Genomic DNA, 23,221 nt, shown 5'->3' on the forward strand with positions numbered 1-23,221 from the left:
TTTAAATTAAATTTTTGACAGTGGGTAAAGCCATACCATGCTCAAATATTTTTTGGGATTATTACAAAAATTTAGAAAAAGTAATGGCGTGTGCCTTGATTTCCCCATCTGTGAAATGGGCGATCCCGCAGCGCTCATGCAGAGCACTCCGACTGAGAACCGTTGTGGCTGCAGCTCATTGTTATTCTCTTAATCATATTAGTTAACTAAATCTGTTCCTAGAGTGGTTCCATTTGCTTGAATGAATTTACATGAGAGATTAATTCAGCGCTGTTTATTGTTGTTTTTACATTTATTCAGTACTGTAAATAATGCCTGATACATACAGCTGTGTATGAGGACACAGTCTGTGCTTCGAGGACTTTTCCTACAGGTAATATGAAGGCTCCCCTCCTAGACCTGGCACTTTCCCATGGAGTACATGAGCCCATTTTGTTTATTCTATATTTTTAGGACTTTTCGTTCACGTGGTGTCCGCTCCCAGCACTTTCCTGCAAGTATGATTCAACAGATAAAGTTCATCCCTCACCTCCGAGGGGTGATCTCCTCCCCTTGCCCTCCCCTCCTCCCTCGGGACCCCCCTCCCGAATGTCAGCTATTCACTGGCAGCGCTCTCTAACCGCTGCTGGATTAATGCCCAGCAATGATCCCCAAATCTGGGAGCAGTCTCCCACCTAGCTGCCGACGCCTCCACGCCGGACAGCGGCGTCCAGAACGCCCCGTTTGTGTTGGGCTGACCCCCGCCGAAGGGCACTGCCGCTGCTTGTCCGGGGGTCCCGCTCTGCCACCCGCCCCTTTGTGCTTTCCCATTTTCCTGGAGGTTCCTGCGGCTGGCACCCGAGTGCTCTCTCCATTGTGTGAAGTGTGGCGTGCGGGGCTATTTCTTTGTGCCGTGCCGTGCCCCGGGTGCGGCCCCGGCCCGGGCAGCGCGGAGCGGCGGCCCCGGGCGGGCAGCGGGCGCTGCGGGAGCCGTCGGGCGCGGGGGAAGCGGCGCTGCCCGCGGCGGGATGGCCGTGGCCTGTGTTTATGTATTTTGTAGTAATCACATTTCTGACATTACCCGCGGGGTGATTGGCTCAGGCAGCTTTTAAACCACCTATATGCTAACGAGCCCGCCGCGGCTCCGGCGGGGGCCTGCGGGGGGACAGCGAACCCCAACCCGCACCTCTGCCAGGCGGGGAGGGGGGGATGGCATTTCTGAACTAGTCGGCAGCGCGGACAGGAAATGACCCCTCCAGAAACTGCTGCTTTAAAACCGAGCGGCGGTGCCTGAAGCTATCCAGCCTCCCGCTCCGTGTCTGGAGCCTGAGCGCTCCCGCTCCCCCCACCCCCCGCCCGTCTCCGCCGGAGCGGGCTCCCACAGCAGTCCCCAGCCAGTGCGTGCAGCCTGGATGTGTGTGTGTGTGTGCGCGCCGCTACTTTGTACTGTGAAGAACACACAGCCCATGTGCTCTGTATGGATGTTGATGATACTCTGTGTAGCTTGAATCTCTGCAAGCAGGCAAGATGTCCAGCACACCACATGACCCTTTCTATTCTTCTCCTTTTGGCCCATTTTATAGGAGACACACACCATACATGGTGCAACCAGAGTACCGAATATATGAAATGAACAAGAGGCTGCAGTCGCGGACGGAGGTAAGTCCCCCAGCCTTGTTTTCCTGTGCATGGACCGTGGTTGGTTTCAGCCCGAATTCCAGCTGAAGCGTCCCACTAGACAGTAGAGTATATGCAGGCATGAACCCTAATTAATTTAGTAGTTTAATTGGGGAATCCCTCATTATGTGTCCACGCAGAGCAACTCTTTAAGGAGATACCAGCTTAGGCTGAAATCATGAAATTACAGTACAGCACTTCAGGATTGATTATAACGCCGGTCTCAGGAAATTTCTTTGCCTTGGTGTGTTGTTTGTTCAGGATCCGTCCTGCTGGCATTTGCAGCTATAATATTGTGAAGTATTGCTTCGGCTTTTGCACAAAATTAATTCTGGAATGTTGCAGGTTTAGGGGGAGAGACGAACATTTGGGTTTTGTTGTGTGAACTCATTAAAATGAAAAATGGATGATAACTGAAAAAGAGAGAGGAGTTTTAGAAACTTATTCCTAGGCTACTCTTAAAGAACACATGTTTGGGACAACTGACAAGAGAAATTTGTGTTTACATTTAGAATGCTGTTGCTTTTAGCAAGAGAGATGGTCAGTTCACTACTTTATCATATAGCTGTCAAAAGTACCCAGTAATGTAAACTACATTCACTGTTGGTTATGCTTTGTAAAATGTGTTAGTGGTTTATATACCTACCCTGGCTTCGAAATCCAGATCAGCCACTGCAAAGAACATACTGAATGAGAGGGGGAAATGCTTTTGTCATTAAAAAAAAAAAAAAAAAAAAAAAAGAAATACTGGGGGCTGCATCTTGTTATTTACATGGTTAAGGAAAGCACACTTTTCAAGTCTAATGAAGTGAAAGTGAATCAGGCTGCATTTCTGTCCATGTGTCTGTGTTTGTGCAGCAAACATTCTTGGTGCTGCAATTTTTCATAGTAGTCTATTAGTGGTGCCCTGAAAAGACTTTTTAAAAGTATGAATCTTATCTAGTAAATGGCTTTATGTAGTGCCAAATGCCAGGTTTGTGACACACAGCGTGGTGAAGGATCTCAGGTTGGTCTGTTTGTCGTATTGTGATTCTTTAATGTAACATGAGGTTATCATAAAATAAAACACACATGCCTGAATTGTCAGCTAAGCCATGGAGAATCTGTGACGTTTAATGTATATGATACAGCTAACGAGATGTGACCTGCTTTCTGATTGGGCACCGCCACGGGGTAGCTGCTTTTCTATCCCTGTTACCACTGCCAGCCTTGAAACGTTGCTGGGGAGCAATTGGTGGTACACTTTGTGCTGGCTAAAAACTCCAAGCAGCTCTTTGCTCCCAAAATCATGGCAAGTGTCTGTCAGTTTTGCCCTAAGTTGTTGGCTGCAGAGGGTTACTGCCATTTAGAATGAGGGTTTGTTTGCTGCTGCTTGTTTGTTACTGTCTTGCAACTCTGTTCCTTACATTCCTGTACATATTCATGTCATAATTTATAGACTTTTTCAAGTGAAAAGAGCAAATATGTATCACTGAGTGATTTCTTCAGGGTTTTACATACAACCTGCTCTAAAAGCTGTCAGTGCTAACTTAGCCTTTTTACATATTATTTTAGTGGTACTTTTAATACTTGACCAGTTCCTGATTTTAGCTCCTTTATGGACGTTACACTAGAAAAGTTTTTGAGGGACTTGTGAAACATCTTTCCCTTCCTTCATTGCGGAGGTGTGATGAATTAAACTTCAGCACTTTTAATTGTAATTTTTGCTGCGCAGATTCAGATGGATTGTTGTGGGCAAAAAGCAATAACCCACCCTTTCTTGTTAGGAGTGCCTTGCTAGGTTTCAGCAGCATTTTACTTTGACAGTCAGTATTTAGTTAATGAAGGCCTTATGCTCCAGCATTTCTTTTATTTGCTCAGAATAAAAATTCTTTTGCTTTGTGATTGTTCAGTGTTTACATTCTGGTTCTCTGTTTTTTCAGTTTATGAGCTCTGTGCTGTAAGCATTGTTGTTCATTGAAATGTGTTTTTTAGCTAACTTCAGTTCATCTCATTCATCTTCCTATGGAAACATCTCCATAATAAACAAACAAAAATATTAAACTTATTTCCTGGGACACTAGAGTGACTAGGTGTGGACAGTCTGTAAAGAATTATTCTGGCTTTTTGGGCAGGTCAGAAAGTGGAAGTTTCACATTTATTTTATGCACTTCCAAACATGTTTGGGATTGGTAGGTGAAGGCTTCTGGAGCATGTACAACTAGCTCTGAATTTTTTGAATCCAGAGCCTCGTATGTCATGGAAGGAATGTGCTTGTGCTGTGGGTGATACAGGCTTGCTGCATGAACGTTTCTCTTCAGGCAGTCTTTGGAATAATGTAGGCACTGGTCTCTGAAGGAGGCTGCTTGTGCTCTGTGAGCCCCAGGGGGTAGGTGAGCACAGGCAAAGCAGCTTAAGGCGAAAGGAATTACAAAGAAACTCTCCAAAAGACTGGGGGTAGCAAGCTGGCAGATTCCACATGGACCCAACTTGTGCAGAGGGACAGTGGCAAATGAGGATGCATTAAAAAAATGGGAAACTATAGCCTTTATCCCAAATATATCCATGGAAAGCCTTTGGGATTTTTCTGGTTTCATAAAACATAAAAATGTTCTTAATAACCTGTAGAGCCAGATTCTCTAGTGTCCCTTGCAGAGGTGGAAGTTCCAAGGCAGAGCAAAACATACATAATTTAGTAAATTTGTACAGAGGATGGATGGAGAGCCTGTGAAAGGAGCATCTATATGTCATGTCTATCTGTTTTCTCCTCTCCCTTCCCATTGTAGTGCTCCAAAGCTTGCAGGTAGGTGAGAAATTACTTAAAAAAAAAAAAAAAAAGGCAATGAGCTGGTAGAAGCACCATTGGGGAATCCACCACAGGCCATTCCTGCTCCTGCTCTCCCAGCAGCAGGGTCGATGGTTGGGGGAGGTAGAAGTGTTCTCAAAAGGGCTCAGTGCCTGGGGACCCTTCCTGAGGAATCCACTGCTTCCACTCCAGTTTCTGTCAGCACTGGGTGGAAGGGAATAACAGTCAGTGTGAGGGATGTGCTCGGTGTATTAAGCAGACAAAGTACACAGTGATAAAGAAAGGTCATTTAGATGCAGCGTAGCTATCTTTGTTGTTCCTGTTTTCTTTAGGAAGAAATGGAAGTCATGAAAGTAAAGAATTAGCAGCTTTAGCTTGTGCTAGACGTGCAAACTTTTGCTCTCCAAACTTCTTATAACTTTATGGGCTCCTCAGACAGAACCTACAACTGCCTTTTTAAATTCAGGGTCAGTCTTAGGCGAAGAATTCCAATCACACCCAGGCAGGGGGTGGTTTTATGATGTAAGTACTGGCAAAAGTCCACCACCTAGCTAATTCTTATGTGATCTAAAGTAAATTAGGGAGTCTGAGTAACTAAACAGTCTACAGGAAAACTGAACCTTCCTTAAAAGTTGCTCAAAGAAATCTAATGTGGTAATACTTTTTTCTAAATTAATACATGCTTTCTTAATAATACTTTGGGAGCATCCACTGCCATTTTGTAATGCATCAACAATCCCTATTTAAGAAGTAAAATGAATATTTAAATGTTTAATAATCTCTGGCAGATATAAAGATAAATCTTGCTTACTTCTCTCATAGTTGATTAACTTCTGGTTAAACAAAATGCAGCTGTTTCCTTGCTCTGTGTGTGGTTTTCAGGATTTCATTCCCATTCACTCATACTTGGTTTATCTTAATTTTTTTATATCTGTGTTAGTTTAACATTTCAAGAAAGGAATCCTGTTGTGGCATAATCAGCACTTTCTGAAGTTCTAGGTAGCAATACACAACAAGTAAATGTCTCGGTGTTTCATAAAACTTGATGTTTAAAAAGGCACCTCTTTTCCTCTTTGATGTTGTAAATCCTTTTCTGTTCTAATTTTTAATCATTTGAAACTGCTTACACTTAAAAGAAAAAAAGGTGATTATATCTTGTATATAATTATTCAGTAACATTACAGAGTGCTGTGAATAGATCGCTTAAAGTTGCTGACAGCTTAAAGTTTGAGGCGTTGCTTTATTGTCAGTAATCAAGGAAGTGTAGCAAGTCCCCTGTATTGTTAGAACTTTTGTGTATCACAATACATTAAATTCACCTGTATCTCTCTCTGTCACTACAAGAGATTATGCTTTACATCACCATTGGATGCAACACACAGCTTTCCCTCTGGCTAAGGGAGCAGTGTTTTTAAGGGTGACTAGAGACCTTGATTAGTAGCATATTTATTTTAAAGACAATCAGCTTAATCAAATGATATTAAACTCCTATTAAACTGTATAGTGAATTTAACAAAGATTTCATGATGGAAAAATATATAAAGAAAATTAAAAGGAAAATAAAGGAGGATGTTATGATTATTTAAAAGCTGCTAAATGAACTGGAAGCTTACACAGACATTCATACGCAACCAAATATTTAATGCAAATCAAAGCAAAACAAATTTTTTGCAGTTTAATGAAAGTCTCTTATTTTTCTTTCTCACATTGCTATCTGATGAAATAATCTTCTTCTTCCTGATGCATTTTTAATAGATTAGTCATAAAAATCTATGTTGTGACATCACATTTGTTCGCCTAGCAACTTAGTATGGCAAACAGATCTCTCATATTGTGTACATAAGTCTGAGTTTGTCCAATGAGTTTGTTTTTTTGAGGGGAAAACACATAAACTTCTGTTTTAAAGTAATTTTGAGAAAATACTCTTTCACCCACAAATATATTAATACTTAGCAATTCTAGGAACATGAGTAAAGTGTTTTGAGAGTACTTATGAACCATGCTTTGCTGAAACTAAAAGGTCAGTGTTAAAAGAAAACCCTGGAATGCCTTTAGGCAGACGCTGACTTCAGAATGGATTCAAGGCTCTTTTTACTGATTTTCTTTTATTTCATACATGTTTTCTATCCGTTAAAAAAATTTCAGTTGCAGCTGCTTTCAATTAAAATTGTTGCAAACTAACAATTCTTATGAGGCCAGGGGAGAAAAAAAAGACTCCACTTCCTTTACATGTTGATCCTTAGCTTACGATCAGGGATATCTTGCTGCTCCTGCCCACCCTCCCCCCCAAAAAAGTCATATAATAGAAGGGAAACTGCAAGCATGCTGCATTTGGGGGTAGGGGCTGGTGAGGGTGGAGAAAGAGTCACTGCAAAAGTGTAAGAATGGGTCTTGTTTGCAATTATTCTGATGCTTACTAGATCATTTTCTATAAAGAAACCTTTTCAACTCTTCTTTTTTTTTTCTTTACTCGTTAAGCCATAAATCCACTTAGAAAAACCCCTAAACTTCGGTTTTCCCTGATGTAAACAAGATTTACTATGCAGATCCAGTCTCAAAAATAGAAGCTGTTGGTTAGTGAGAAAGAACAAAATAGAGATCATAACAAGGAGCCAGTCCTGTGCTATTATTTAAGCTGGAGTTTCGCCTGCAGTAAGATTGCAAGATCAGATAAAAAAGAAAATAATTTGGGTTTTGTATATGCATTTTCTTTGTTTGAAAAGGGATAAGATTGCTAAACTCTTTGCAGTATTTTTTAGCTGGACTTCTTACTTCAAATGGTATTTTTTTTGCATCCCTTTGCTAGAAGTTGCACATCTACTATAAACACGCATTTCAACCATGCTGGTTCTTTGTTCAGTTGTTTCCTCCCCGAGAAGAGCCTTCTTCCCTGCACTGTGCTGTGTAAACAGGTCAGGATAGATCCCCACTTTTGCCAGGTACTCTTTTCCAGAAGTTGTTGCTGGGCTACTTGATGCCTTCAGTTGTGATTGTGGCATGAACAAGGTTGCCCCAAAGAGGCTGACGATTAGTCTCCAAAAAAGGGCTGTGGTAGGGCAGGACCTGTTGGCCAGTTCTCAATGGTCCTATTTATTACACAAAATTAGTAGTGGAAGAAACGTCACCAAACCCCTGGCTAAAATCTTTTCCCCAAAGCCTGCACCTTTCTTTTCCCTGGTACATTCTTTCTGTGTTTGGTTACTGTCAGAATTTCAGAGAGAAGGCAATTTATGGTCAGAATACTGTTTCTATCACATTGTGGTTGACAGCCACGCCCTACTAAACTAAAACCTGAAAATTATTGATCTAGGCTGAGTAGTCCACTTGGTACTTCTGAGGTAACAGGGAATTGGCTAGACCATCTGCAGAACTTGAACCTCAGTTTGAGAACAGCTGATACCTCTGGAAACATCTCCAGTACTTGCATGCTTTAAAAGGTTAGTGAAAAACCAACTGCTCTGGAAAAATGAGACCTTTTCAGAGCTAGACATGAAGTAGAACTCAGTGTGTTTCTAAACCTATTACCTCTTCAGGATTCAAGAGTTGTTGGTCCTGAGGAGTCTTTGCAAAGGCCATATATTTTACAGCCACAGGCTGTCCTCTCTGTCAGACTCAGGTCATCTTGGCATCACCTTGGTGTTTCTGCAGTGTTGTCAAGGAGGCATGCCCATGTTGAAGCTTCTGGCCAGGGGCTGTACCCATCCTCAGCATACAGACTTGAATCACAGACTCACAGATGGTTTGGATTGTAGTGGTTTTGGGTTGAACTAGAGCCAAAATAAAAGTATCACACTAGAATTTCTCCCTGAGGTCGTTCTCTTGTCAATATTCACATTCAGGTGCTTATCCAGAGCAGAATGGCAAACTCAGAACTGATGCAGTAAAGCCCACAGCTTTATGTAGGTTTCTAAATGTGCTTAAATCTACTGCTGGGTCAGCTGCAAACCAAATAGTTTGCATCCTTTGGAGCACCTAATGAACTGGAATGTTGCTGTAAATCTGTCATATGTGATCTGCAGTACCTGTTGATATCCATCTTCCCTGGTTCTAAGCTTGCCAAGCATAGTTAGCTGAGCAGGAACATCATTTGTATGTGTATTAAAAAGGGGAGGGAGAAATCTAACCTCAGGATAGTTTTGACATCAGGTTGCTCACATAAAGCAGATTCAATATCTGTCTAGATCCCATGCATTTTACCCAACTGCTAGCTGCAGACTATAACATCCAAAAAGAATTGCCTGGCTGAATGACCTTATCTGTTGCATTCAAAGTACAAAGACACATTATGTGTGTGAAAAAGTCATCATATTTGGAACCCCCTGATTAAAGCAGACTCAAGAATAGATTGAATCATAGATCCACTTTGCTTATTCTTGAAAAACTAAGTACCTGGAAAAAACAATTGACCATGTTTGAGTATTAATATGTGCAGTCTTACATTACATGTGCAGTGGACTATTTTGACTTTCTTTTTGGACTTTCAAACATTTGGTTTTCCCCTAACTACATTTTTATTAGGTTATTTTCTAAAGTAGTAAATTGAGAAAATTATGACTTAGAGCACATTGTGCATTTGAAGTATTTTATGTACCTTATTGTGATTTTTCTTCCAGTTGTGTAGTTTTGCCTCAGCCATTAGCAGAGAATTTTATCAGACAAATAGCTGCCATCTGTCCTAGAGCAGGTTACAAATAGATTTCTGAGATATTAATAACTACATTATACAAAAAAGAAATCTTCTAAATCTTTAAATACAATAGTTACATGAACAGAGAAAAATGCTCAGTAAACAGGAAAATAGAGTGAAACTTTTTCATTTTATTTCTTCTTATGCTGAGGCATCTTCAGCACACATCATTCCTTAGGAAGGTAGTCAGCACCAGCATTTCTAACCATCTTCTGTGGACTAGACTTGCTCCAGGATGAGGTGGTTTGCAACCAGGCCTCTAGCTTTGCAACCAGGACAACCCTTAATAAGTGGAAAAAGGGAAGATGAAATACCTTGCACCTAGAATGCTGTGTTTAATCCCTGCAGTTTACAAAAATCTCATGCATGGGTCATTTGACAGTGGAGAATGCCTACAACTGTGTTTTACTCCCCCACATTCTAATAGTAACTTGCCTTTTCAGATTAATGCCACTCACCATCTTCCATAGTTCTTGTAGCTGGTTTGAGTACTTAAAATGTTACCATGTTACTCTATCTCGCATCACGATGATGTGAAAGGAAAAGAATTGCTACATAATAGTTCCTTTAGAGCAAATGAAAATAATTCTTGTTGTTCAGTATGTTGCAAGAGGGACCTCCTTCCTTTTGGCACTCATTTATCCACCTTTTTTCTCCATACCAAGATGTTGAAAACATTCACAGAATCTTCACAGTATCTCAGTTTCACAGAATCTCACAGAATCTCTGATGGACTTGAGAGGTGCAGTTGCATTCATACCTTTTGCTGTAGTGGATAAAGGCAACACAATAATTCTATTGCTTCTACCTAGACTTAATCACTGGAATATCAGTTAACCCTTAGGGTAATTAGGTAATAATGTTGATGATGTGATTTGAAGTATCATTTCCAGCAATTAGAAGTTCAGATATAATGTGATGCAGTTATGCATTGTATAGTGCATCTATCCATTTTACACAGCAAAAATTACCATATGTTTTTTGGGAAGCTTGGCATTTTGCAGTGACTGGGGTTCTGCTTGTATTTATGAACAGCATGCCTGTAAACTGTGGTAATAACTCTTTGAAGGCCACACCTATGCACACTGCTGATTATGTTAAATAGCATAGGCCCATTTTAATGAATGTGTTGGCATGAATAATGGGACATGAAAAGCCAACACACTGGGTAAATGTTCATTACCTGAGTGCAACAAATACTACATGAAAAATTTCCGTGACAATTCACTTGAGTTTAGCAGTGAATTTGCTTTGGCTGTGTTCGTGCTCTTTATGCTTTTCTGTGAATGTTTGATCAGTGGAGTTTTATTCTTACAAATAATTGCAGAATGCAAATTTCAATTTATTAACCATTACTGAAAGAATTTGCTTATTTTATACAGGCTAAGCTGAGAGGCAGTGTTTCCTGTTTTGAGCTTACCTCCCAGATAGAACCATGATACTTAGAAATTAAATACACCAGAGAAGAATCTCTGATTGCTTTGCAGTGAGGACTGACTGGTGTATGAATGTAAAGCAAATTAATAACAATGGCTGGTTGCAATGGGAAAATTACAAGTCAGTAAATATGATGTATGTGCATAATTTTTTCATGGAACGGAATGCTGCTTAGTGTGCAGTTACATTAGAAAAATGGTAAAAATTTTCTAAGCTTCCTGGCATTTTAAGCTCTAGCTCCATCTGTGCTCATCCAGTCAAAGATGCAAAACAGTAACACACAATATATGACCAACTACAATATATAGTCTTAGCAGAATATTACATGCTTAGAGCACATTGCTTGCTATGAAGGGCAAGCAGAAATGTATCATAAATTTGAATAATTAGTGCATTCAAATAAATTGTTACTAATTCCTAGAAACTCTTGGTAGAATGAAGTGGTATTCATAAAAATTTTTATTTGATACGAATGATTAGCTCAACTCTTTTCAGTACTTCCTAACGCTGGCAAGGTTAATAATGCAAAGTGAAAAGATTGGCCAAGATGCCAGGGCACCAAGTACTTCTCTTGCCCGACAGTGCTGTAAGATTATTTAATGCCCGTATAAAAAACATCCTTAGGCAACCGAGTTGCACCTTGACTGATCGTTGCATCCAAAGGTCTGCACTTCTCAATATGCAGTGTGGCACAGACTTCCTCGCAGGGAGCGGTGTTAGCACTGGTTTGTAACCTGAAGCCACAACCTGCGTGTCCGGACTGACAAGAATCCTACCACTTGAGCCACTGTGACACCTTGTGGCTTGTGAAGCAACACAAGCATCTTTTAGAAAACTAACAGGTAAAAAACCAGAGGTTAATGGGTATTGACAAATGTCCTTTCATACAAATACCAATAGAAATCTCTTTGCTGGGTTGCTATACTGGGTTTTCAAAATACAGTTAAATTAGGTGTTAGTGGGCTCATTTCTGTTTGTGTCTTTATAGCATGTATTTTACTGCTAAGTGGCAAAAGCTGAGGCATCATTTTGCTAAGTTTGACCTGCTGCTATTATCTCCATGGCTTTGGTGTTTGCTCGTCAGTCAGATTACATAAAAAAACACTGGTTTTGGATGCAGTACAGAGTAAATATCTTATTTGTTTGAGACCACTAATTTGGTGAACCAAAACAATGCTTGAAGGGTGAAGAGTACTTTTTCACACTGAGTATGTTTTAAATGGTAGCTAACTTCAACTAAGTTATAGTTAGCATTTGGCAATGAGCAAGTAACTCTGTACAACCATGAATCTGGGGTGAAATAGATCAACATTTCAGCTTTGGATTGTTTATTAACTACAATGAAGTTGTATTTTGCTGAGAAATTACCATTAAACTTTGGCCAATAGTGCATGGAGCTTAGAAAGAACCCTGCATCTATAAATGCTCAGGACCTCAGGGTACTGTACTAGTGTCTTGATTGTCACTTGTTCCATCTTCAAATAAGCATGTCCGGGCTTTTCCACCAGGATCCTGAGCATCTGAGGGGACTTGCCTGTAAACTCATGCTTTATGTCCTGTAACAATTTCTTGGCTCTGATGTTTTCAAAAACTAGGCAACAACTGGGCCGAAATAGTTGCCTTCTGTTGCCAAACACCACCTTATTGCTGAATACGCCCTTATGATGCAGAGGGTCTGCATCCCTCTTTGTCCCTCATCTTCAGGTGTGTCCACAGTGCTGTCACTTAGCATAATACATAGACAAACATGCCCAAACTTTCATTTAACTTGATGTTGTGGGGAAAGATAGCAGCCCAGGACTCAGGGTGTGCAATCTGCCTTATTTCATGCACATATTGATCCTTTGCTGAGCTTGATGCTTGGAAAATTAGGTGGTTACTGATGCTCATAGTACCTTGTCTTCACGATGTGCACTTTCACTAAAAGGTTCTTGGGCCTGGAACCACCTTCTCTCTTCTTGTACAGTGCTAAACTGTAGAATTCAGGTCTGTATCTGCAGCATGTTTTTATTATTGTGCTGTGTATTGAAACTAACTAAAGGCTAAAAGTTGGTAGTAGTATTTAAAATACTTTCAAACCCAAATCTATATATATCATTGTCATTTTGATGTCATAAATAAAACATTTTAATTGATATTATGTGTATTTATGCACTAAAAAGAATTGTCTGACTAGAAAGTACCATAATAGTCTAAGTTCTTGGAAGATGACTGTTTAATGTTATTAACACATTTTCTTACTTCTCAATTAATTCAGCACACCTGTGCAAATCTATTGGTTTTTCCAAGGAACCACAAATATATTTAAGCCAGTATTCTGCTGGTTGATTTGTACATCTGATATTGTTATTAAATAAAAATATCTTTTGCTTTTCAAGTGTGATTTTTCAGTAGATTCATGTCAATCAAAGAAGTCCATTCTAATTCCACATTTTCTTAAGAGTGGAAAACCATCTTAAATTCTACAGGACAAGCATATAATTTTTGATGGGAACTGGTGCTGTGGAATATCTATCTTATTTCATGATGATTTGGGGAGGGAATATTGTAAAGCCTGGTAATAAATTAAGTTCTTGTAATAAGTAGAGATGAATCAGGGAGGTTGTTCTAGGGAAGAAAGGCAACACTTATTTTTTCTTTTATTGTTTGCACTCTACTGATTTAATTAGCCAGTGAGAACAGACCCACTTTGAATATTAAAAAGACAAAATCAACTTCCCCCTCCCCCGTCCCCACATCTGTTGCCTTTTGGAGACTACTTACAGTACCAAAACTACCCAGAGTCTAATGGATTTTGCTTTTTAACAGACATTACCTGTATTTGCTCACAAATAAATGAGGTACTTATTAGTATTTTATTCTGGGTCTGGGAAAAACATGCTGTTTAAAATGTCATTTTGAAAGGAACTGGGCTACCTTAAGCAAAACCAATGCGTTTTTAGTGTTATACAAATGAAGTCAGTCTTGATACATTTCTGAATGGTGATCTAATAGAAATATCTTAATGGTTACCATATTATAGAAACTTAAATAATTCCTAGGACTGCTTGAAGTCGGAAAGAGTGAAGTCCTGTGTGGGGTTATATATTGGTCAGGAGCAGGAGAGCATAGATTGATAAAACTACTGAAGTGATCTCTGCTCTGTTTCATTATGCTGCTGCCTTCTGGAGTATCAATTAGATGGACTGGATTTCAGTAAGGCAGTGAAGCAGTTTGCTGCACCTCTGCTGGGTTAGGCCCACCCTTGCACAGAGCTCCAGCCTTCTTTCTAATCACAGCCTGGAGTGTGAATATTAATGCCTTACCCAGACTGCAGTGTTGCAGGGCCAAGGCATCCTTGTCAGTGGGTCCTGCTCTGTGACCATGCTATTTTGACACCTTTTATCACCAGAATTATGAATTCCCTCAGCTTTGTTTAATGCCACATTTAAAGCCATCAAAAAAGGGTGAAATTTTTAAATTGCATTTTTTCTTGCCATTTTTATAGGCCTACACGAGCTACTTTATTAAAATATTTTTCCTGTTGAGAGGAAAGAACTCTCTCAATTTTGCTGAAGGTGGCTTTTTAGAAACACAATTACCTATATAATTTTCAAGATTATTATTAGGAAATATATGAAACTATTAGGACCATGGGAACTTGGATAAACCCACCTGGTGTGCAAATTTTGTTACCAGAATAACTGCACTAAGGTTGAGAACACTGTGTGTGATTATAAGAGTCAACTGAGAAACATAAATTGAGAGCTCAGCCCAGCAGTCTTTCCCTTCCTTGGAGATTGATGGCACACAGATGCACAATTGCAAATAACATAATTTGTAGGCCAGCGGTGCTGTTGTGATAAAGAAAAAAGGAAAAAAAGGGGGAAAAAGGAAAAAAAATCTGTTTCTCTGTCAGAAGCTTCCTAGGTTTGCTTCAGTTTGGTCTTGTAACTGCAGCTCCTTATACCATGCAAAGATTTCTTCTTTAAGTCAATGAAATGAACAATATATATGAAGGTGTTAGAATGCTAGAACAAGGTGCAGAAACTGGAACAGCAAAAACTTGGTTTTGTGGAACCTACCTATTCTAATGGATTTAGCAAAAGGACTGGTAATATTCAGCTTTTCAGTGTTGTCCATAGTTGGCTCTGCAATAAAACTGCGTGTTCAGGGACTTGTATTATGTTTGCACTTAAAATTTCACAAAATGCAAAAGGTATAATAGAAAGCATGGTTAAGAACAAGCAGCAGTCATTATTAAGGAGTATTGTGTAGCAAAACAAATAACAGAAACTGAGTGAAGTTTTTCCTCAATCAGAAATTTAGCTGGAGAGAAATGTATGGCTCATAAATTAGCAGAATAGTAGGTAGATCTGGCAGGCTGAATGAAGTGCATAATTTAGGTGAGCTTATCAACACTTTGAAAGTGGACTACAAAGCCCACATTGTTAGCTGTATTAATAAAAACAAATTTTTCAAGATTTGGGGTTATTCTAATGCTGATCAAAACCAAATCCTGGACGTGCATAGTTAATATTTTCCAGTGTTTTTCTCCAGGAACTGCTAGCTTCTGCTGCTTTACCAGGAAGGGGAAGGATGATAAAATGAAATTCACAGCCTTTTAGTGTCTGCTCAGCCTGCAACTGGCAGCATTTGGGGTTTGTGGCTGCTGACCTGGCAGACTTACAGCATTTTTATGACATCAAGTGCACACATCATGGGTCTGTACAAGCTAAATACGAGCTTCAGCCTCCCTTCTACGCCCCCCACCCCCATTTGTTTTCATTTGGGAGACTAAGGACTTCTCCCAGTAAAAGTAAGAGAGAACTGAGCTGTTCACTGCACTCTCAAACTTGTGTGTGGCAGCGTGACCCGAGTTACTGGGCTCAGCAGCTTGTTTTTGTAGAGATGCTTTCTGTATAGTGCTTTATTTGCTTGGTATGGTAAATGGTAACTTGATGGTTTAATAAGTGAAAAATGGATGCAGCTAGCAAATCTGAGCTCTGCTCAAATAAATAGCAAGTTCTTCATTAGCTTCAATATCACCGGCACCATATAAAGTATGGATTCCTTAGGTTGCTATTTGTATGAACTTTTGAGCTCTTTTGTTAAGAAAATGAGATTGAAATAATTATGTATCTACAAGGTTTTATATATCTTGACAAAATGTTACTGTCTGTTTCACACTCTGTTGTATTTAAAACCTGTGGGTGCATTTCAGGCCATAAAATGAGTTTACAAAATAACAGCCGCTTGCATTCACAGTTGTACTTAATGATTTATTTATTTCTAGGAATTGCATTTGAAATTCCCAGACATCTAAAGCTTTTTCAGCATCAAACTGACCACTGATCTTAGAAAATCATCTACATCAGCACCAACTCAATCACTGACAAGGGCTGGAGGAAATGAAACATCTGGGATCTATTAAGATTTTTATTTATGCTTTTAAATATTGAAGTGTGCATAGCTGCTTGGCTTTTACACTTTGAGCATGAATCCATTTAAGAAAGCTCTCACAACACAAACAGTTGCAAGGAGAAGTGATTTGGGCTAGAAAGCTGGGACCCCACCATGTAATTGCAGGGGAATTGCAAGGAAGGCAATGACTGTGGTGATAGGTTTGTCTATTTATTGTGGTGACAGAAAAGTTCTTCCCAAAGATAACTCTTCAAATTTCTCAAGGCTTCTTGCAGAATATGCTTCACCTTTGCATTTATCTCCCTTCTGTATGCTCTGCATTTGAGGTGCAACCTTGCTTCATCTTCAGTGGTAGGTGATGGCATGAAGTTTTGTTGCTGTCAAATAAGCCCCTGCCTGCACCCTCACCAAAGGACCATGTGTTTGATTATTAGCTTGCCTGTGCTCTGGGAAGGAGGCTGTTAGGCCAGGGGCTCAGGCTGTTTCCACAAACTCTGCTAAATCTGCTCTACTCTCCTGTGTTCCTCTGGAGTGCTGGGGTGCAGGATAGAGGTTGGGGTTGCAGCCTCTGAGATGCTCTGTCACCATAATACCTAGCAGATTGTAAATATATAGTTAAAGACTGAGGCAGTGCAGCTACCAGGCTTTTTCAGAGATCAGTTAAGGACAGGCCTGAGTGGGAATGCAGTCAGGTTTTCCACAGGCCAGCCTTGCACCTCGAAGGCAGCATCTCCGCCTGAACGAGGCGTGTTGTGTTGGGGCCGAAACAGCTGGGCCTGCAGACTCCTGATGCTTTCTAAACACACCTTTGTGCCTTGCTCCTCCTTCAGCCAGTGCCTCTGATTGCCAAGCTGCAGAATGGCCCGGGCTGCTCTCGTTGATGAGGTGCTGGCAGAGGGCAGCTGCAACATGGCTGCGCGTACAGCGGCCGGAGCGCTCTGCACCGCCAGCAGGGCTGCAGTGGGGCTCCAGGCAGGCACCAGGGAGTAACTGTGTCCCATTCTCACCTGGACCACTCACTAGAGGGAGGAGATCTTATAGTCTGGGTTAACAAACCTGGAACATCACAGGCATTTCAGTGGAAGATTGTAAATCCTATTTATAGTGGCTGGTGGAAAGAGAAGCGCAGTACCAGGTAGTGATCCCTCAGCTGAGGCCAAGCCTCTTCCATCCTGCAGAAACACTCCTGTAAAATATATTTGGGATTTTGTCTGTGGCTTGCTGATTTCACTGAAGACTCTGAAAATAGCATCTGGAAAGAATTAACTGGAAACCATGTGAGTTTGGGGAAGAGGAAGGAAAAAGGATGCATTCTTTCAGAGAGCAGGTACATTCAAGGTATGCCTCCCTTAGTGAGTTTTACCAGAATTTTCCATTCTTCACTTTTGGATTCATGGAAATGGGAGAATGATGCAGTAAATAGTGTTAGCCTTAGGAAGAGATAGGATTTCAGAAGTGACTTTCCAACAAATATATGAGTCTGAATGGCCACAAACAGGCAAATGTTTAAATACCATTTTAATAGACATTACTAACCTAAAGGGAACAATAAAAGCAAAAGGGTTTCCTGGTGTAGCATACAGTGTCTTTAAAGGGACATTTTGAAATTTCTTGTGACCTAACATGAAATTTCATGATTGGATAATAACCTGTAGCAAAGGTGACATAGTTAGTTTAGTTGTATTGTCTTGATGAGCTACATTTAAAACTTGCTTAGGATGTATCTCAAAAGCTATACTGAAGCAGTAACTGATGGAAAGCTTATCTATTATTTATCAACAAATGTTAACTAGGTTGCACAGATTTGAATACCCTTCAGGATTTCCCTTTGGGTCTTTTCACAAGTACACATAAAAATGTTAGATACATCAGCAGAAAAACTTAAAGAAAAATGAAATTTGTTGAAGTTTCACCCAGAACCTGCATTGCTGATACAGGGAACTGCAATGAATACAGATGATTCCACTGATGATTATCATTCAAAATACCAGCGCTGTGGGTTTTCCCCTATAAGTGACATTGTAAGAGAGATTTATTGTTTTACAAGTTTAAATTGGCATTTCTCATTCATTTAGAGAGATGCACTACGTTGTAATACCTAGCAACTTAAACTTAGGCTATGAATGAAAAAGCACATTTAGGAAATCTTGGAGCTAGATCATAGTGTGGCAGCTCTGTGAAAGATTGCCTGCTCAATGATTAGTTGCAGCACTCCTACCAAATGTGTTTCAATTCAGTTTTTGTCACTGAGAAATCAAGAAATAGGTGGCTTATAAAAGGTGACCACATCCTTTTATGCAAATTTAATGCACTTGGCAGGTTTATCATGATAAATAGTCAGGATGAGATGGTTCATGATGTATCTCTAATCTCTTCTGTGAAGATGTTCGTGTCTTGCAGGAAGTAGCCCCTTGAGAGTTCAAATCTTTAGAAGTATGTGACAGATGGTGATGTCTGCAGAGTCTCATAGACTTGCTTTGAAGTAACTCCAAATAGTGCCTTCAGTTCATGTTCAGTTTTTGCAAGTTCTCTGGCTTCATCTCTCCTTTGGTGCCTTCCTCTCTCCTCCATCATGTTGCCTCCCCAAGTTGTTCCACGCACTGAGAGGACCACGCGCCACATCTTATAGAGTACATTACAACTCTCTCCCCAGTCCTGTCATGTTTTTGTCTGTAAAGTTGTTCTTCCATTAGACATCTTGCATATTTTAAGGAAAGTGATTCACAACATAAAAACAATAAAACAGAACAAATGTCTTAGAAAATCCCATCTATCATTCATGCATTGTGTTTAGTTTTTTAGTAACTCTTTTGAGTAAGGAGCTAGCATCAGTTGCCAGTGTCATATTAACTGTGCTATGTTGTGTTAATTATAATCAATTGTGAATATTAATTAGGCCAACTTCTCTTTAGATTAGTAACAAGAAATGGTTAAATTTTAATGCTGCTGCAGAGGATCTGAAGGAACTCACATAATCAAAAAAAACCACTGCAAAGCTTTTTATGTAAATCTTATTCTACCAGAATGCAGTTAATGAAATAGATATAAAAGCATCAAAAATACATAAAAAATACATCTGAATAATGGTATATTTTCAGAGCTTAATGTTTTCACTTTTCATTACTTGGCCTTGGTTGATCTGAGTTTGGAAGGGCTTCTCTTCTAAAATCAAGTACCAAATTTCATGTAAAGTTTTATACCTGTCATAGTCCCTTTCTAAGTTCCCATTTTAGAATAATTCTTCTTAAATATTGTTGTTACTATTACCACTATAAATAACCTTGTGTGTAATAATTGGTAATGTTTAGTTCGGTATACATAAATTTTTAGTGTATAGATGTTTTTTGGCATGACTTCTTTCTCAAATGGAATTCCCACAACTTTTCAAGGAAAATTTGGGGAAATCATTAACTTCCATGATTAGTCTGGTTTAAAAATTCTTGGGTTTGAGGTTGTACTTTTAGCCATCAATCTATGCCATTAAATAACCTCATTTTGGGTGGTTGACATTTTTTAATAAAGTGTCAGTAATTAAATATTGAAGGCACACTAGTACATCTTCATCAACATATGTTTTAGATTCTTATTATGCTTTGAAAACATTGTACTTTCATATCACAGTGTAATGATATTATAGTAGTAGTTGTAGTAATAATAATAAAAACAAAAGCCCTGAAAAATGGTACCACAGACCTGATCAGCTGTCTATAGTCTAGGAAAGAGGTACTGATGAATTGTACAATCTCCATGTTAAAATTCTGCTTGTGAGTTAAGAAAAAGACTGTAGTGACGTTTCTGGCTCTGTGACATTACCTTTGTTTCTGGTTATTGCTACAGCATGTTATCCTAAAGTGATTTATGGAATCACTTTGACTGATTCTCAATTTATAAGAATTTATTTGCAGAGCAGAGGTGTTATTTTGTTTCTGTAATGAAAAAGTAAGTCCAAAGTTATAGTTGCAATCTTTATTTAAAGATACATAATCTTAATTTAAAGATACATATATTCTCTTATCCAATTGGTACTTTATAGTCTACATCTACAAGATTTCTATTTCTTACATAAATAATTCCTGCAGTTTTAATGCAGACTCAATAAACATTTTAATAATCATGAGTCTTGTACTATATTTTAATAAGTTATGTGATGAAATGCATAGTTAGATTACCCTTAGTCAGAGAGCCTGCCTGAAAGGTCACCATTACATTTCTTCTCTTGCTTTGAACTGGCAAACCATTTGTACATGTGAATGAAACAATGATAGATAATCACCTGCTTACTATGATAGATAATCACCTGCTTACTGCTGCTGTCAGTAGTTTGGCTCACGGGGACTCCAGCAGCACCTGTAACGTGCTGTGCTCCACCACAGACCATATTAAAGTGGAATGGACCTTGGAGCCACTGGAGCCAATATGGCCATGGCCAGAAGATTCATTTGTTCACTTCTCACCTATTTTACGATTCAGCTGTTAAAAGTATGTCTGGATTGTGTGAATCCCTCTTGGTTGCTGCTGTTTGCCTGTGAGCCATGCTGGTTGTCTCTCCTTTGTTGAGCAGTACTGTTTCTTTCCCAGCTTGCTTTCAGACCCAGACCCAGACCTCCTCAGTGCCATGTTCTGGTCTAACTCTCTTCTCTGGCCTTGGAAAGATAGTTAATAATACTGTGCCATGGTTTTACTAGTGAAGTTCAGTAATGGATATTGAACTTCTCTGCATCATTTTTGAGCCTTTCTGGAGCAGCACCCAACCAACCAATAAACCAACCAATTCTAAATTTTCCAACTTTGATGTTAGTTTTTTGTAGATTTTTTTTTTTGTTTTGAATGATGGGCAAATAAGAAACTTCATTCACTATGATTCTGATAATTGTCATAATTATCATATACCTGCATTGCAAAATGTATATGCAATCCAGTGGTCTCAGTGAAGAATGTCCTGAATAGTATATTCATTGCACACGTTGTGAATCATAACCCAAATCTTTTATCTAGGGCATCTTTTGACTGCTTATGAGTGGATTGCTATCTGGTGATCTTCAGAAGAGAAAAGCTGCTTAAGTGGAGAGAAAAAAAATAGGAGAAAGGGGGGAAAAAAAAGATAATGCCATCCAGACTAACTGCTTCACCAATAGGTAATATTTGTGCCCACGGAACCGATACTACTTAGCAATCAATAATATGCACTGATAAAAAAGAAGTGGAAAACACAAAATATTTACTCAACAGTCTGTTTGCTTTTATAGTAGCAACCAGTCTAGGCTTTTATTTGCAAACTGTGAACAAAAATGGAACATCAAAATAACTGTGCAGTTTCCTAAATTTTTTCTTTTTTTATTTTGTCTCTTTGGAAGCCATTTCCATGACTGTCAGTTTAGTAAATGAGCACATTTTTAAACTTCAGGCATCACACATGATAGGTGTATAAACTAGCTAGAGCAATTCACTTACAGGAATGCCAGCAAAGCTCTGAAAACTAAAGTATATGCTAAAGCTAACTGATTGTCCTGGCTGTGTGGGCACAAACATGAAGATATGGTGCCATCTCTTCTGTGTTGCTTGGCCAGACTGCCTGGAAAGAGAGATCAGGAAAAGACAGATTGGCATAAGCCCTCTTGCTCAGTTCCTGTGAACACCATGATAAAACAGATTCAAACTCAATAGTACTGGGGGCTGGCTAGCAGAGTAAGGAAAATATTGGCAAAGTAACAGCTTTAGAACAGGGTTTAGAACAGCCTGGAGGCTCTTATTTTTGTGAGTCAGTAAGAGGAAAGATAGTTGATAGATGCTATTTAGATTAGTCAGCTTTGATGCTCTCTTTCTATTACTAAGGATTGCTTTAAATAAATCTCATTTCTTTTTATTCCTAGAAGAATATTCCTCTGGACTTAACAGAAGTGTTAAGAAGGGTCACCTAGTGATGATCAATACAGTAACTTGTTTTTCATCAGTGAAATGAGTGTGCACAATGAGTAACCATCATGTTTATGCAAAGGACAAAACTGGTAAATAGTTTGAAATGTGTTACTTGACAATTTTCTGTGAGATCTAATACAGAGAAGAGAAGGTAAAGGACAGAGTCTACAAATAGATCTGATATCTTATAGATGTAAGGAGCTGTAAAAGGAGATGATACTGCAGGATTCTCTTCTGTCCCCCCATATGTGAGAAAAGAATGTGTGCATCAAAGAAAGCAAAACAACGTGAACTCCTGGCATTATCTTCAGCCAAAAAGTGGCCGTTCTGCTTACCAAAATAATATAGGTTTTGTGTTCTCAACAGGAGAATATCGTCAAAAGGAGCAAATGAATAAATTCTCTCTAAAATATATGGGTTCAGGTCCTGTGAATTTCTCATAGTTGAGTTTAATATCACTTAGGAAAATGTAGAGCCCTTGAAAACACACAAGTGAAACCCCTAGAAAATTCTGTTGTTGCTTTTTCATCCAAAGTCCCCATTTGACTTTGTTTAAGATTCATATCTGAAATTTTAGTTAAAAATAATACTGTCAGCTTTATATAAAAAAACAAGACACCAGAATCCCTTGCCAGTAGTGCCATAAACAGAACACTTTTTAAAAGGTCTGCTGTACCTACCTCACACCATTTAGTGTGTATTCTTCAAATTTGCATAGTGTTTTCTACCTGGTAGTGAAAATACATAATTTTTTTTTTTTTAATTCCTGGTTGTGGTGGATTTTTTGGAGGGATTTTCTGGAGCTGGTTGACTGGTTGGCAGGACTACTCATAAGGGTTTCATAAATGGTAACCAGGAAGAAAAACTCCTTGTTGGAAGCCTTTATTTGCCTTACAGATGCTAGCAAATCTACTTAAAATTTGTAGGTGTCTGCATATACAAAAATGAAAACTGATGCATTTTGTGGTTTCGTTGTCATATTTTAAATACTACCTCCATTGTGCAGTATCTGGCTTACAAATAAACCAGTTCATTTTCTTCTACTTCTGACCTGATATGCAGCCTTAGAGATCTCAACACAGATCCACTGAACTTCTTTAGTTCTGACTATAGCTCCCAAGTTTGTCTGCTAATTGATAAAAATAGTAAACAAAGACTTAAAATGATCATCCTTACCCACGCGCACAACAACAACAAAAAAAAAAAGGCATAAAAGGGCTGGATGCTTGGCTTGAACTGCCAGACATTATCTGTTTAAATTCTCAAAGAGAGTGAGTGAAATCTGCATAGAAACTCAGAAAGAGCATCTATAGACTGAACACTTTCTCACATGTCAG

At 39.2% G+C, this 23,221-nt stretch overlaps 1 protein-coding gene across 1 annotated transcript in view; it reads left to right on the top strand.

Moving 5' to 3' along the window:
• Nucleotides 1–23,221, top strand: part of LOC139592661 (LIM domain-binding protein 2-like) — a 340,648-nt gene that overhangs the window by 150,787 nt on the left and 166,640 nt on the right. The window contains exon 2 of the mRNA XM_071432729.1: nucleotides 1,563–1,638. Within this exon, the coding sequence (XP_071288830.1) occupies nucleotides 1,563–1,638 (76 nt within the window). The remainder of the gene's footprint in view (nucleotides 1–1,562; nucleotides 1,639–23,221) is intronic.

This window comes from Agelaius tricolor, unplaced genomic scaffold, assembly GCF_023055355.1.
Source record: "Agelaius tricolor isolate 1412-34295 unplaced genomic scaffold, bAgeTri1.0.p SCAF_8, whole genome shotgun sequence".
NCBI classification, from domain to species: Eukaryota; Metazoa; Chordata; class Aves; order Passeriformes; family Icteridae; genus Agelaius; species Agelaius tricolor.